The sequence below is a fragment of the Lentinula edodes genome (genome assembly GCF_021015755.1).
Source record: "Lentinula edodes strain Le(Bin) 0899 ss11 chromosome Unknown C8R40scaffold_50, whole genome shotgun sequence".
NCBI lineage: Eukaryota > Fungi > Basidiomycota > Agaricomycetes > Agaricales > Omphalotaceae > Lentinula > Lentinula edodes.
The window spans coordinates 160,335-173,321 of NW_025764356.1; the positions used below are offsets into that span (position 1 = coordinate 160,335).

The 12,987-nt window shown below is 46.0% G+C and overlaps 6 protein-coding genes across 6 annotated transcripts; 4 read left to right on the plus strand and 2 right to left on the minus strand.

Moving 5' to 3' along the window:
• The first annotated feature begins 445 nt into the window (after positions 1-445).
• Positions 446-2,899, plus strand: C8R40DRAFT_708958 (uncharacterized protein). The gene is made up of 8 exons (XM_046235935.1): positions 446-617; positions 737-1,080; positions 1,133-1,341; positions 1,388-1,442; positions 1,497-1,561; positions 1,613-1,884; positions 1,938-2,602; positions 2,652-2,899. The coding sequence occupies exons 2-7, from the start codon at positions 861-863 to the stop codon at positions 2,401-2,403; spliced, it is 1,287 nt and encodes a 428-aa protein (XP_046080994.1). The 5' UTR covers positions 446-617; positions 737-860; the 3' UTR covers positions 2,404-2,602; positions 2,652-2,899.
• On the plus strand, positions 2,292-3,362 carry C8R40DRAFT_709325 (uncharacterized protein). The gene is made up of 4 exons (XM_046235938.1): positions 2,292-2,379; positions 2,439-2,602; positions 2,652-3,011; positions 3,065-3,362. The coding sequence occupies exons 2-4, from the start codon at positions 2,471-2,473 to the stop codon at positions 3,323-3,325; spliced, it is 753 nt and encodes a 250-aa protein (XP_046080995.1). The 5' UTR covers positions 2,292-2,379; positions 2,439-2,470; the 3' UTR covers positions 3,326-3,362.
• A 37-nt stretch (positions 3,363-3,399) lies between these two features.
• On the minus strand, positions 3,400-4,251 carry C8R40DRAFT_1058138 (uncharacterized protein; the record flags this gene model as incomplete). The annotated part of the gene is made up of 1 exon (XM_046225188.1): positions 3,400-4,251. One exon carries the CDS (start codon positions 4,249-4,251, stop codon positions 3,400-3,402), a length of 852 nt encoding a protein of 283 aa, XP_046080996.1.
• Positions 4,252-5,072: 821 nt separating this feature from the next.
• C8R40DRAFT_709171 (uncharacterized protein) lies at positions 5,073-8,484 on the minus strand. The gene is made up of 17 exons (XM_046235936.1): positions 7,971-8,484; positions 7,823-7,922; positions 7,503-7,773; positions 7,285-7,453; positions 6,834-7,227; positions 6,742-6,786; positions 6,407-6,690; positions 6,239-6,352; positions 6,047-6,187; positions 5,884-5,991; positions 5,752-5,816; positions 5,631-5,704; positions 5,521-5,576; positions 5,450-5,470; positions 5,329-5,390; positions 5,229-5,273; positions 5,073-5,183 (listed from the first exon to the last, which is right to left on the minus strand). Exons 1-16 carry the CDS (start codon positions 8,380-8,382, stop codon positions 5,250-5,252), a joined length of 2,340 nt encoding a protein of 779 aa, XP_046080997.1. The 5' UTR covers positions 8,383-8,484; the 3' UTR covers positions 5,073-5,183; positions 5,229-5,249.
• Positions 8,485-9,166: 682 nt separating this feature from the next.
• C8R40DRAFT_709256 (uncharacterized protein) lies at positions 9,167-11,085 on the plus strand. Its single transcript, XM_046235937.1, has 2 exons — positions 9,167-10,347; positions 10,414-11,085. Exons 1-2 carry the CDS (start codon positions 9,309-9,311, stop codon positions 10,773-10,775), a joined length of 1,401 nt encoding a protein of 466 aa, XP_046080998.1. The 5' UTR covers positions 9,167-9,308; the 3' UTR covers positions 10,776-11,085.
• An 18-nt stretch (positions 11,086-11,103) lies between these two features.
• C8R40DRAFT_1258680 (Ran binding domain-containing protein) lies at positions 11,104-11,723 on the plus strand (the record flags this gene model as incomplete). Its single annotated transcript, XM_046233799.1, has 3 exons — positions 11,104-11,486; positions 11,516-11,570; positions 11,611-11,723. The coding sequence occupies exons 1-3, from the start codon at positions 11,382-11,384 to the stop codon at positions 11,721-11,723; spliced, it is 273 nt and encodes a 90-aa protein (XP_046080999.1). The 5' UTR covers positions 11,104-11,381.
• Positions 11,724-12,987: the final 1,264 nt, after the last annotated feature.

A 12,987-nucleotide genomic window follows, 5' to 3' on the forward strand; every position in this document is an offset into this window, starting at 1 on the left:
CGGTAGCACTACTGTGCCGGGAGCTGTTACATCTGCTTCATCGACCATGTCGGGGGTCATGGCTCCTGCTTCTTTTGCTGGGATTTCTTCCAATCGGGCAGTGCCATCGTTGTATTCTTTTAATCAACCCGATCCTTCTTCACCCATGAACCCCTCAATATCTCAGCCAAATTCCTTTATCCCTACTCCTCTAATCATTCCGCACTCTGGCGTCCAGCCCAGTCCTCCTATTGCTTCTGCACCTCCAATAACTCCGTACTCTAGCATCCAGCCTGGTCCTTCTACAGCTCCTGCACCTCCAATAACTCCATACTCTGGTGTTCATACAATGCTGGGACGGGTTGTTGCATCATCGGAAGGGCAAGGGCATCCTCGGACGGTCACAGCCTTCCCTAGCATTACCACAATCAATCGTGCCAACAATGATAGACGTGCTCATGCTGCTGCTAGCCGCTCTGCAGGCTCCACAAGAACTCGCAGCAAGGCTAAGAAGCCCCCATTGCTGAAGGGACCTGGACCTCGGAAAATCGAAGATTGTATCCTCATAGATCAGAGTGGTGTTCCAGTGGTTCGACTAGATATTCTGATTTACCCTGGGTTTCCTTCGGTGGATGATCGTAAGGTGTGTATGCTGAGGCTTGCCAGTTCTGTAAACTCAAACTTCCCTTCTATAGAATTCTGCAATTGGACTGCCAGACAGTATTTATCGTTATCTCCAACACAATGATGCTTTCAGAACAATTCTTCAATCACTTGACCTCGTCTACCAATTTGATGCCCTTCCTACTAGTACATCCTTGCTCCAGTTATTACAAAACCTCAAAGAACGACTTCTCAGCTGCGGGTTTGTTTTTCCACCAATGGCTTCAGACTCAATTTTCCAAGACCACGAGCGCCTTGCTATTCAGCCCCTTGCTTATGTTGGTAGGGGTAATCCAAACAACAACGCTCGCACCCCTCGTCTTACCCCTGGAATTGTCACACCTACTATGACGCTTCAGGATTTACTCGATGATGTCAGAAAGTATGCAATTCCAAAATATGCGGTTACTGAAGATAATCGTTTCTTGCTTTGTACCAGTGCGTCCTTCACAGGAGCTAGATATATTTTAGTCTGATTTTCAATTTATAGTCCTCCGGTCCAATCAAGTTGCTCGTACAGTGAATCTCCATCGTCTTCATTTAGGTTCTGAAGATGCTGAAAGAGTGCACTTCTGCCTGCCTCATCGAATATATGGGTTGTTGAAAAGGGACTTCGATGCTAACGTAGATGTGGGTTATCAAGCGCTCGATGAGGAAGAACTGGAGCTAGCTTGCTCTGAACATCATGAAGACGATGCGGTTAGTTTCCCAAATGGTTATTGGAATTCATGTTTACAATTTACAGGATACTCGAGTTATTGCTCAAATGTTAACGCTTCCAAGGGAAAACGATTCCGATGGTTAGTTGTTTGACTCATTGCATTTATACCGAAGTGGAACTTCCATTGTTATAGGTCGCAGTACAAGTTCGACTGCAGTAGTCCTTCGTCGAAGTCCTCGTTTCAATGCCAGCCTAACAGTCAGTTGTAATTTTCACTGTAGATGTTGTTACCGGTCTCAATTCTGGTAGGTATCGTCAACTCAGCTATTGTGGTCTACAGCCTGGAGCCCTCTTCCACGGCTCGAAGCTCTTCCTGAGTTTACTGAGCCATCGCGGAAGTCGTATATCATCAATGCCATTAATACCGCCTATCAAGCTACTCACGGAAATGATATACCAGGGGTCTTTGTGAAAGGGGTGGATTTCGAAGCTCAAGTATCGGAGTTGGAGAAAATAATGGAAAAGGCTTTGGAAGATGATGATTGGACCTTGTTGTTTTCAAACTCACGACATTTTGTCAAGTGCGTATATTGTTCTTTGTATCTTTCAAAGATCATCCTTATCCTTTACTTAGGACTGACATCGATGCTTCTGGAGAAGAGGTATGGGTGACTTCAGGTGGTGGCTTTGAACGAAGCGTATTGCTTCTCCTCTTCCAGAAATACTTTGAAAAACGGTTTGAAGAACTATGCACACCACTTATCGACTGTTATTATACCCTCTCAACCGTCCCCATGTCCTCTACAACACCCATATCTGAGACCAAACGTCGGGATTTGGGACTATTTGGTGCAACCGTGGCCCTAGCCCTGGTTAACGGTTACCTTCCAGAGAAGCTCAATCCGCTTCTGCTAGTGTATTTTCTCTCAGACTGCCAGTTTGAGTGTCTAAATAGGACTGCAGTCATGGATCTTTTCCCGGAACTCGGTGCAACTATAGACGACTGGCTTTCAACGCCATACGACAACGACTCTAATTTGAATAGATTTCAAGCACATTTTGCCACGTATCATAACATGGAGGTGCAGCTTGATATTTGACATTCCGTCTTGATCTCATTCAGGAAATGCCATACAGACTTCCGCTCTGACCAATCGTACAAAAGAAATGCACAACTCTATTGCCCATCATATGCTTCACAATGCCATTATTGGCCCGGCTGAAATAAATCATCCATACTTCCAGGCTTTTATAAAGGGATTCAGACTTTCCTGCAAAAACCACTATACCTTACCACAGGCAAGTCTTATCGTTGTGGGAGAACACACACTTAATTATTGCGTCATAGATTTCCCGCAGCTTTGCAGGAGGTTCCTATGAATTTGTTATGCATCTATCAAAGACGATGATTAAGGATTTGAATTCGCTTCCAATACGTTATTTCAATCAGACTACGGCTTCAACAAATACGGTTCTTCAAAATGCATATCGGGTAGTCTTTGGGGGAGAGTTTGTGTTTGATGCATGGTTTGAAGACTTCTTACTGGGATTAGGAACGCCTTGCCCAACCTTACTCAACTCCGCCAAGGATCGTTTCAGCTCGGTTGTAAAGCTAGAGGATATCTCAGAAAGCACATTCCGGCTGCGTTCATTTGCTTGGGCAATATCGGGTGTTCCTCGGCGTATTCTGGATTATCTCAAGCTGGAGGTATGTACTTCGTACCTTTTGTGCAAATGGGCAAATAATAATTTTATTCATAGGTTTATCTAGTTGAAGACGACGATGCTCAATATGGGCCTGGAGAGGAGCACTCCGCGTCTTTACGACAAGAGTATCTGCGGCATGGAACTTGCTCCTTCCGTACTTGCCTGCGCGAAATGCGCATTCCTGCTTCTTATCTTATTCGACTTCTGAATGCCAATTATTCTCCACAATCCGAGCCCGCTACTGCTTATCAAGCCATTCATAACTGGCTGCTCCTGCAGATTCTTGAAGCAATTGGGGATTATACCATAATTTAATCTATATACAACCCCGTTTTGACAATGCTATAATATGTGTATACTGCTCGCAATATCTGTATAAAGAATACGACCTAATATCGTTCAAGCCACTGGTCCCGACTTAATTTGCACAAGGAATGTTCCAACATAAAAAAATCGAACCCAATCTGCTTCTTAATTGGTGACAGCTTCCGATCACAATCTAGACGATGAAAAAGCATAATGAAGGCGGGGACAACCTCTACTTCAGAGCTGCTGGAAGCAAAGCCAAGATTGAGAAGCCCATGTAAAGCGCCTTTGTCGAGTTTCGGGATTATGGCGGCAATCTCTTGCAAGGAAGGATGTGGAATACGTCCAGCATAGACCAAATCTACGGCAAAGAGATATGCAGAGAGAACGCCAAAGGTTACAAATAGAGATTTTGAGTCGTCGCCTTTGGTATTAGCAATATAGTCAATGATTTGGGTGAACGTTATGCCGGGCTCTTGCAGTTTTGCGTGTAGTTTAGCACTGGCAATCCAAAACCGATGAGCGTTGTGATGTGAGCGTCCATTGGTCCGACCAAATGCGGACTTGTTGCAGAAATAATCATCTCCTTTCTGCTCATGACGAAGGACAAACTGCTTCCATGCCTCCCATGAATCAAAAAAGCCTCCGTTGTCTAACTCCCAAAGAGCAGGGGTATTGAATAGGATGCCCCGAAAGATGAGACCACTAAATATACCCTCACGGGTGCTGATTCGATGGTGATCAAAAAGGCCGTCGGCCTGTTGGACTTTGAGTCGAGAAGTGGCCAGCTCACGAAAGGGACAATTGCGATCTAGATTATTGAGAACATGAATCTGAAGCGCGTTCAAAGGCTCAGCGGCGTGATTAGTAGGCACCACCTGAGCGATCTCGATAAGACAATCGCGGAACTTGTTATAGCGTTCATCTTGCGTCATACCCGTAGCAGCCGGATACGGTCCAATTGAAGAACTAGTGGATGGGATGGTGGTCTCTAGTGCTTCACGACTCGATGGCGAAAGGTTGATGAAGCGGAAATGTGTGGTTCGTAAACGCTCCAAAAGTTGCTGAGTCTCTTCAGAGCGAGTATTTCCCAGAATTGGGTGGCAGCTAATATCAGAGATAAATCGCTTCTTATCTCTTCCTGAAGGGAGGGAGTTTCTTGAAGGTGAGGGAAAATGGCGTAATTGGGAAGGGAAGTTGTATGCATGCCAAACGGCGTCTAGTAAAAGAATACTGGGATTCTTTGTTAAAGCCAGTAGCGTATTTAGAAAGAATGAACGGATAGAATGACGACCATCAGCAGGGAAATTGAGCCAATGGAACACAACTGCTGAACAGACGTCTGTTTTCAACAAACGTTGGCTTCCACGTATCCGTTGTGGACGTTCAACCGTCCACTGGAAAGTCCGAGGGGGGTTTATTTGAGGAAGGAAGTGGGAAGAATCGAAGTTGTATTTGGTTCCAGGTACCCCTTCTTGCACCGCAGTTTCAATAAGGCAAAGAAGTCCGTTCCACCATGACGTCGATGGATAATCCAGGCTAACATCAATAGACCTGCAAACCCATTCATGAAGACGATAATGAGTGAGCATGATGGTATGATGAAGCAGAAGTGCACTAGCATCGTGGACTCTGGAGTTAGTTTCCAATTGTGCGATTAGAGGCCAAGCGCCAGCTGCTAATCGCATAGTGCTAGTCTCCAGAGGAGCTTTTTCAATAGCTAAATGAAGTTTCTCAACTTGGAGAAATAGTTCATGCATACTGGGGCTGCGATCCAGAAGTAGACCTGCAATACCACCATCCAGGATGTCAATGACGTATAGAAGCGAGTCTATGGAAACTTGATTCAAGAACGGAATTTGAAAAGCTACGACAAGATTAGCTTTATTTTAGCCATTGTGCAATAACATACTGGGGTGATTGGAGTTTTTGTTTAGCAATTGCAATCCAGAGTTGCCTTGAGATAATGGTTCAGTGGTTAGGCAAATCTCAGTAAAGTTAACGTTACCGGCTGGATGATTTTCTGCAGAGGTACTGGCATTAATAGAATTATTATCCGCAGGAGAATCAAGATCTAGGGGACATATCAGGCTACAGATCCTAAATAAATGTAGTATGCTTGGTTTGGCCCACCTATTGCTACTGGTGAGGGTACTGGACTTGTTTATTAGAAAGGCATGACGAACGATACAATGGCGACTTACCATCAACAGAAACGGCGAAAGCTCTTTTACAGTACTTGTCAAACATAGGTCCTTTGCTAATAATAGATCAAGATTGCAGCATGAGAAGCATTAAGTTGAAGGAAACATACTCGATTTGTGACTCATGAATCCACTCCTCTTTGAGATAATTCTTCCATTTTACAAGATACTCATAACCGGCCTGCTATGGTCTTCGTTAACAAAATAAAATGATATACAAATGCATATTACCTTGGGTTTGGTACTCAAACGATGAGAAACAAAGCGTTCGACCTCAAAACATTCATCCTCCACCTCTGAGGAAGGGTCCTCTAAAATGAAGAAATTGTTTTATTATTGAAATGTGAGATCAAAAATACTTACCGTTTTCACTGAGGCTTTGTCGTTTTCGTTTCTTCATATTGTTCATCTGCTTGACAGGATCGAAGTTGAGTACTTGTGGAGCCTGGTGGGCCGCACCGATGATTTCAACTGATTTGGAATCGATGATGAGCCGCGATAAATAAATGAGATCAATACCACGTACAAGCACTGGTCCGGTGCACATTCTTACTTTTCCTTCCTTTTCTTGACTTTGCGAGAGCCTTCTTATGAGATGCCTTTTGTGCAGCAAGAATGACCTTTCTGGTTTTTGGTGGCAGCGCAATATGTCGTGGTAAAGGTATTGCTACAAAGCAATAAGACGTTTGAGTAGTATATGTTCAGAATATGTGCTTACCAATCGGAGAAAGTTTATAGCTGCGAGAAGCAGACGGAATGATTTGTTTTCGTTTATTGCAGTGCTCTATCCATTGAAGATGTGCTTTCTGACGGTGGTTAAGGAGCTGTGGATCTAGAAACGGCAAACCATGAAGATATACTTAAATGCATATGGCGCTTGACCTACCAACGTCTACCGATGGCTCGCTCCAAGGTGAACTATCTGGAGCAAGCAGCCATGGGCGGGCCCAATATTTGATCATGTTTTCCGGGTCTTGGATATACCAGTCTTGACGATATCGTTCAAAGTTGCCACACATTCCGGGGCATATACGTTTCTGGTGATACAAAGTGTGTAAAAAGAAAGACCGGGCCAAAAAGTCAATTCTGGCTTGAGGAGGCACAATAAGAGCACCATCATCAATGAAGTTTATTTCATTTGCAGAGGTTAAGGTGCCATCAACCAGAGCGCTACGGCGCATGTAAGCTCAAGAGATAGACCATATATTTGAAAGATTATACTCAGGGGGTTCATAGTCCAATTTTGAGTCTGAGTCCGAGTCAAAACTGTGACGAATCGTCAATACTATATGATATGGATAACCCAAACATACCTTTTGCTGGCCCTAGCAGTCACATCGCGCATCTCTGGGGTTAGTTGCATCGGGATACCATTTGAGTCAACGGATATATTCATGCTGACCCGACCATCCAGAAGGGCAGCCTGAGGATATAACACAACCACCCAGCGATATGCCCAGGGTGGGATCTCTACACCAGTCGGTGCCAACGGAGGTGTACCGCCATGCAGTCGGAGACCAGTAAATGTCACCATGGTTGGTCCATTCAGCTCAACAAATACCCCAAACTCAACAAGATGGAAACGTCCTCCCTCCCAACCATCATCGGTGGGAATGTCCGGGTTAGAGATAATCTGTGTATAACTGCCCTCGGAGTCCCACTGGTCAAAATGAATGCCACCAAAGAATAACATTTCTTCAATGCAGCCTACGTCTATAGCCATATCATTGGAGGCAGCGAATTTGGAGCGATCCATCAACTTACCAGTTTCTTCTGATTTAGGCCGCGCAATATTTGTTTGTACGCCCGTGAAACAGACGTTGTCATCAGTTCCAACACGTGGAACATTGTGAAGTTCACAAGTCTGTTCGAGAATCTTGTATTCTTGGGGAAGTATTTGCTTGAAGATATCCACACCAGCACGAACACATCTCTGGATGCAAAATTATATCAGTTGGAAATGTAAAACAAAGATCACGAACAGTGACTATATTCTGACGGATTTGCAAGTGCTCCTTTTCCTTCTGGGATATCTCTCCACGCACTTTGCCTCCTACAGATGGTCCAGCTAGATTTCGAGGTTTTTGATGACCAAAGCCAACACTGAAGCAGCTCCCCTCTCCTCCCACCGGAACGGCTCGGTTTCCACACTCTTCAAATTTTGTACTTCCAGTACGAGTCCTTTCATCGCGGCTACCTAATGTTTCGTCCCGTAGTTGATCAAGTATTTTAGATAGATCGGAGTGCTTTCCACTAGAATAAACCAATAAGCGGCGCACAACGATGGACAAAATTTGCGCACGGTTGGTAAGCATACGCTTCGAAAGAATCGTCTTTATCGTCTCCCGCCCCATGAATATCGCGGAAAAATAGGATATCTCCCGATACAAGTTTTCCCCACCCTAGCATAATAATCAGTTCCGGACTATTAGATACCACAAACGACGCACCTAACGCCGGAATCGTAGCACTCCGACCTCCTGGAATTTTGACATTCTCTTTCACATAGTGGAAATAGAACTTGTTGTAAGCCCGGTCGTTGATTGGCCATGGGATCACTAGGATACGGTTGATCTCTGGTCGAAGCTCTTCTGGAATGCGTGAGTGAAAGGGGACCTCGAAGATGGCTGGAAGATATCGGTCCCTGGTCTCTGAGAATGCCAGTTTTTTTCCATCCTTCACAAAGTCAGTCGGAACGGTGAAAGGCTCCGGCTGCGTTGGAAGGATACTGGGAGTGCGAGGAGAGGAAGCTGATTTTGGTGATTTTTTGGTTGATTTTTGAGATACAAATACGCCTGTTTTGTCCTTGAGCCAAGCAACGGCCGCCCGAGCAGCCTTTCCCGTAGGTTTTGACCTTCCCATGATAACGAGTGGAGGACTGGTGGTAGCGTTACGGTACCAAAGATGGTTGTTGAGAGGAGGGAGGCCGCGGCAATTCCGGCAATATTTCCGTTCAACTTCGGAATTTTCCGCTCCATTGGCTAAAGAGCGCTAGCCTATCGAGCGGAAAATTCCGAGATTAGACGCGTGCTACCCAAAAGACGTCATCATCGCCTTCTCCTCCCTCATCTTCCTCCCCTCTTCCTTTGAAACCACCTCGAGCTCCAACGCGCGACCACGATTTTAGGTCTTCGCATATTCCTCCAGCTCCTTTTGATACAGGAACCCTTGAATGTTTTACCCACACTTGACTTGGACGCGACGATAACAATTTTCCACCGCTATAGAAGACGCGATTTACCGCGTAGGATTATGGAGGAGGATCTAGGATTGTCGATGAAGGCGACGAGGAAAGAAAGGCTGATGCTGATGCTTTGGACGGCAACGAAGAAAGCAACGGATGTGTTTATTCCGATGCAGAAGATATTCGCGCCAACGACCTTTCCTAGGGTACAAAGAAATCAAAACGCGATGATATGGATCTGGATCCCGACTCGAACGTCGTCAGGTCGACTTCGAAGTTATCCCTACATCCACCAAATAGTCCTATCAAAAACCCTGTGAACGCTCTTACTCCCAATCCAAATACGAAACATACCCTTATTCCAGTTTCCAACCGCAACTCTTTTGCTTCCGGTTCAGCTTCTGCTAGTGGATTTTTCGGCAGTCTGCGCGGGCTGTTCACACGAAATGCGAAGGGTGGCAAGGACGGCAAGAAAGCGATAGGTGGTATCTTCCACGATGAAGGGTATAAAGAGGAAGACCGGAGCGTCGTATCTTCCCCTCCATTCTTTCCCTCTTCTTCTTCTACTCCCGCGATGCCAACGGCGTAAAGCATACGAGGATGAATGATGAGTGAGGCTCATACGCCTAGTACTCGTTCCACAAATTCTACCTCGACAATTATACGTACGCCTACATCTCCTTCAAGAACTTCATGTGTTGGGACGACGACGGACGCTGGGAATGGGAAGAAACTCAAGAAATCGCCGGGCGTTGGACCAGGTTCTGGTCCTCGAGGACGTACTCCCTCCAACAATGTACCTCCTGCTGAACTTGCACAACGTAGAAGAAGCGCGAGTGGGGATTATGGGGAACTTAGTGTACGGAGTCGAAATGTGCCGAGACCGAGGTCGAGAGCAGAGGAGTGGGTCGAAGGGCAGGGACCACACGAGCAGCACCAACGTGAAGCGTCAGCAATGGAGACGAAGGAGGAGGAAAACTCTGCGCTCACAAAAAAGACCAGTGCGAAGCGGCGAAAATCGGATAAGCGGAGATCGTTGCCGGTTTCTTCAGCAACATCATCATCGCCTTCTCCTCCCTCATCTTCCTCACCTCTTCCTTCGAAACCACCTCGAGCTCCACCAGCAGGTGACGCGCCAAAAAAATCGATGTCGGTTTCTGTATTGAGAACCTCGTCTATCCGAAACGCCACTAGTGCACCTACTAGTTCGTCGATGTCAACGTCGACGACAACTACAAAACAGACAAAAAATCAGTCCTCGAATACGAAATCCGATCGGAGATCTAGTGCGCCGCCTGTAGGCGGTAGTACCAATGGCCATGGAAGACCTGCAGAACCGAGCGGTGGTACTAGCTTGATGTCCATCGTGGAAGACGTGGCGAAGGTGAACAGAGAGGGATGGGGCAAAGTAGAGAAAGAGAAAGAAAATATAGGAGCGGGTTCTGGTCTGGGTATTGGGCTGCGAGTTCGAGAAGAGGAAGAAGAAGGCGCGAATATGTCATTCTCGAAGAGGAAACAGCCGACAAGTATCGCGTTGGAGGATGTCAGAGCGCCCAGAGGTATTGATCTCGAGGATTTGAAGGAACAGATGGAGAGGGAGAGGGCAGAGAAGCTAGAAAAACGGGGTCATGTTCTATCTCAATGTAAGAAGAGATATCTTTCGCTCTTTTCTGCGTTGATTTTGACTAATTCCACAGATACGGAGAAAGCTCCATCTACAGGTAGACCTCATTCTGGTAGTGCTTTAGCTGCGATATCTAGACGACCCACACGCAGTGTACGTGATACGTCTCATTTGGATCTTGGACCGACGACGCCTGCGTTAGCACCTCTGGCTGACATCCCGGTCGTCAATAACACCCAAACCCGAATACCAGGAAACGCCCAGAATGAACACATGCGGTATAACCCTGGACAGGTGGTGCTACCTCTACAAAGTGCGTTGAAGAATTCCAGTCAAACACCGTCACCGATGTTACCGCAGTCGCACTTGCAGCCGCCTCCTCAATCTCAACAAACTTCACCCAAAGGATCTCAGATGGGCTCCAGCATGTCTACGGCAAGTTCCTAAGGAGCTAGCATTGAACTTCCTCGTCAACACAACCCGCAGCATCAATCTCCAAGAACAGCATCTTCGCTTGCAGTACCTACAATTACATCTAAGAGAGATGTGAAGGGAAAAGGCCAAGAAATGATTGATGGGTTTACTGATTCCGGCGCTATCGCCATTATTGGATCTACTGGAGCTGATTCTATCCCTTCCCCACCTCCTTCGAATCTTTCTACTGGAACTTCATCGCCTCCTCGTCCTATCTCGTATTCTCTCCCTACCTGAGTCTTGCTCCCCCTGCTCTCGACCCTCCTTGGTCCATTCCACCTATTCCTCCCAACTCTCCACCACGACTTGTCTATCCAGATCAACAGCCGTTACGTTCAAAGAGGTGTTCGAGTGGTTCAGGTTCTAGCTCGGATTCTTCGGGCTCAGACTCGTCGTATGCGGTGTCGATATCGTCGTATGAGACTGGGAGGGAGGTGTTTGATGATCTCGAGGATGGGGATGGGTAGGTTTCGGAGTCTTTGGAGAATACAAGGCTGTATGTGGTCGAAGATGGTAGCAATGAAATGGAGACGGAGATAGGTCATGCAATAAATTGTGTCCATTGGCTGAAATCTCTCCATGATCAGGCGCGCTAAATTGTTCCAATTTGACGCTGCTTCGTCCGAGTGGAAAGAAAGAGGTACTGGAGATGTTCGTCTTCTAGTACACAAAGAGACGAAGAAGGTTTGACTTGTAATGAGACGTGTAATGAGATGCGACAAAACTTAGAAGGTCTGCACAAATTACTCCGGTGCGTGACTTTTTTTCGTGTATCGAAGAGGGTTGTCATTTCCATTGATTAACCTAGTTTCTGCCGACATGCGTCTGCAACCCAACATTGGATCCGATCCATCATGGGTTTGGAAGGTTGCTGCTGAGTACTCTGAAACCCCACCGACGTCGGAGACGCTTGCTATCTGATTTGCTAACTCAGAAAGTTGGTAGGCGGGGTTCTGGATCTTATCTCGACGTCTTACAGAATTTAAAATGCTCCTGAATTTAAGAAAGAGTTCGAAGCTACTCAGAAGACAAATGCTGCTCTAAGAGGTGGTGCCCCTGCAGAAGCATCTTTGATTGAAGAGAAGGAGGATAAAGATGTAAAGAAGGAAGAAAAGAAGTAGACCATTCGAATTCTGGATCCCGTATTTCCCGTTATTGAACTTGTCTCCATGATGGAAATCCACCTCTCGCATATTCTCTAATATAACAGTCCAGTATTTCAGGTACGCCTTCTACAGTAATCCTGGAATGCACTACATTCATAGGCTGTTTGCGTACCTTACAACTAGCACTTTTCATATGCAGTTTCTTCTGAAGCCCACGCTTCCCAGAACGTTACAGGGGACTTGTAACAGGTAAAACTGCTGTACTTGCCAACCATAACGTAGAATCAAATTCAGAATGCCAATCTTGAAATGGACTTGTGGCGGGCATGGCCCAATCGCTCGCGCTTAGTTTGATATCAGCACCAACAGCAGGACATGGAAGGATAGACGACCAAGGCGAAGTATGACACATTTCATTAACGTTGTATATACATAAGGAGCGTTCAATGATTACTGGTTGAGTACCAGGAAAGTCAAATCGGTAAGGCATAGGGAGTATTTGTTTGTAGAGATCATCGTTGTATGGGTATAAATTACTTCTGAGGTTAACGAGTCTTTAGAAAAGAATGTGGATTGCAGGAGTATGAACTGCTGGGGGAGACAATTGCTGGTAAATGTGTGAATACGAACTACTGGAGGAGACGATTGCTAGTAAATGAGGGTAAATGGGTAAATACGGACTGCTGGAGGAGATGATCGCTGGTAAACAAGGGTAAGCACATGAATACAAGAGGGTAAGCGCGTGAATACGAACTGCTGGAGGAGACGATTGCTGGTAAACGAGGGTAAATGTGTGGATACGAACTGCTGGAGGAGACGATTGCTGGTAAATGAGGGTAAATGCGTGGATACGAACTGCTGGTAAACGAGGGTAAGCGCATGAATATGAACTGCTGGAGGAGACGATTGCTGGTAAATGAGGGTAAATGCGTGGATACGAACTGCTGGAGGAGACGATTGCTGGTAAACGAGGGTAAATGCGTGGATACGAACTGCTGGAGGAGACGATTGCTGGTAAATGAGGGTAAATGCGTGGATACGAACTGCTGGTAAACGAGGGTAAGTGCACGAATACGAAC

Bases quoted from the DNA above. Each gene is read 5' to 3' on its own strand.
- C8R40DRAFT_708958 (XM_046235935.1), top strand. From the start codon at position 861: ATGGCTTCAGACTCAATTTTCCAAGACCACGAGCGCCTTGCTATTCAG. The intron at 1,562-1,612 runs GTCAGTTGTAAT...CAATTCTGGTAG, and splicing joins GTTTCAATGCCAGCCTAACA to GTATCGTCAACTCAGCTATT. The intron at 1,885-1,937 runs GTGCGTATATTG...TCCTTTACTTAG, and splicing joins AACTCACGACATTTTGTCAA to GACTGACATCGATGCTTCTG.
- C8R40DRAFT_709325 (XM_046235938.1), top strand. From the start codon at position 2,471: ATGCACAACTCTATTGCCCATCATATGCTTCACAATGCCATTATTGGC. The intron at 2,603-2,651 runs GCAAGTCTTATC...ATTGCGTCATAG, and splicing joins ACCACTATACCTTACCACAG to ATTTCCCGCAGCTTTGCAGG. The intron at 3,012-3,064 runs GTATGTACTTCG...TTTTATTCATAG, and splicing joins TGGATTATCTCAAGCTGGAG to GTTTATCTAGTTGAAGACGA.
- C8R40DRAFT_709171 (XM_046235936.1), bottom strand. From the start codon at position 8,382: ATGGGAAGGTCAAAACCTACGGGAAAGGCTGCTCGGGCGGCCGTTGCT. The intron at 7,454-7,502 runs GTTCGTGATCTT...TTTTGCATCCAG, and splicing joins TCCGTCAGAATATAGTCACT to AGATGTGTTCGTGCTGGTGT. The intron at 5,391-5,449 runs GTGGGCCAAACC...TATGTCCCCTAG, and splicing joins ACCCTCACCAGTAGCAATAG to ATCTTGATTCTCCTGCGGAT.
- C8R40DRAFT_709256 (XM_046235937.1), top strand. From the start codon at position 9,309: ATGATGAGTGAGGCTCATACGCCTAGTACTCGTTCCACAAATTCTACC. The intron at 10,348-10,413 runs GTAAGAAGAGAT...ATACGGAGAAAG, and splicing joins GGGTCATGTTCTATCTCAAT to CTCCATCTACAGGTAGACCT.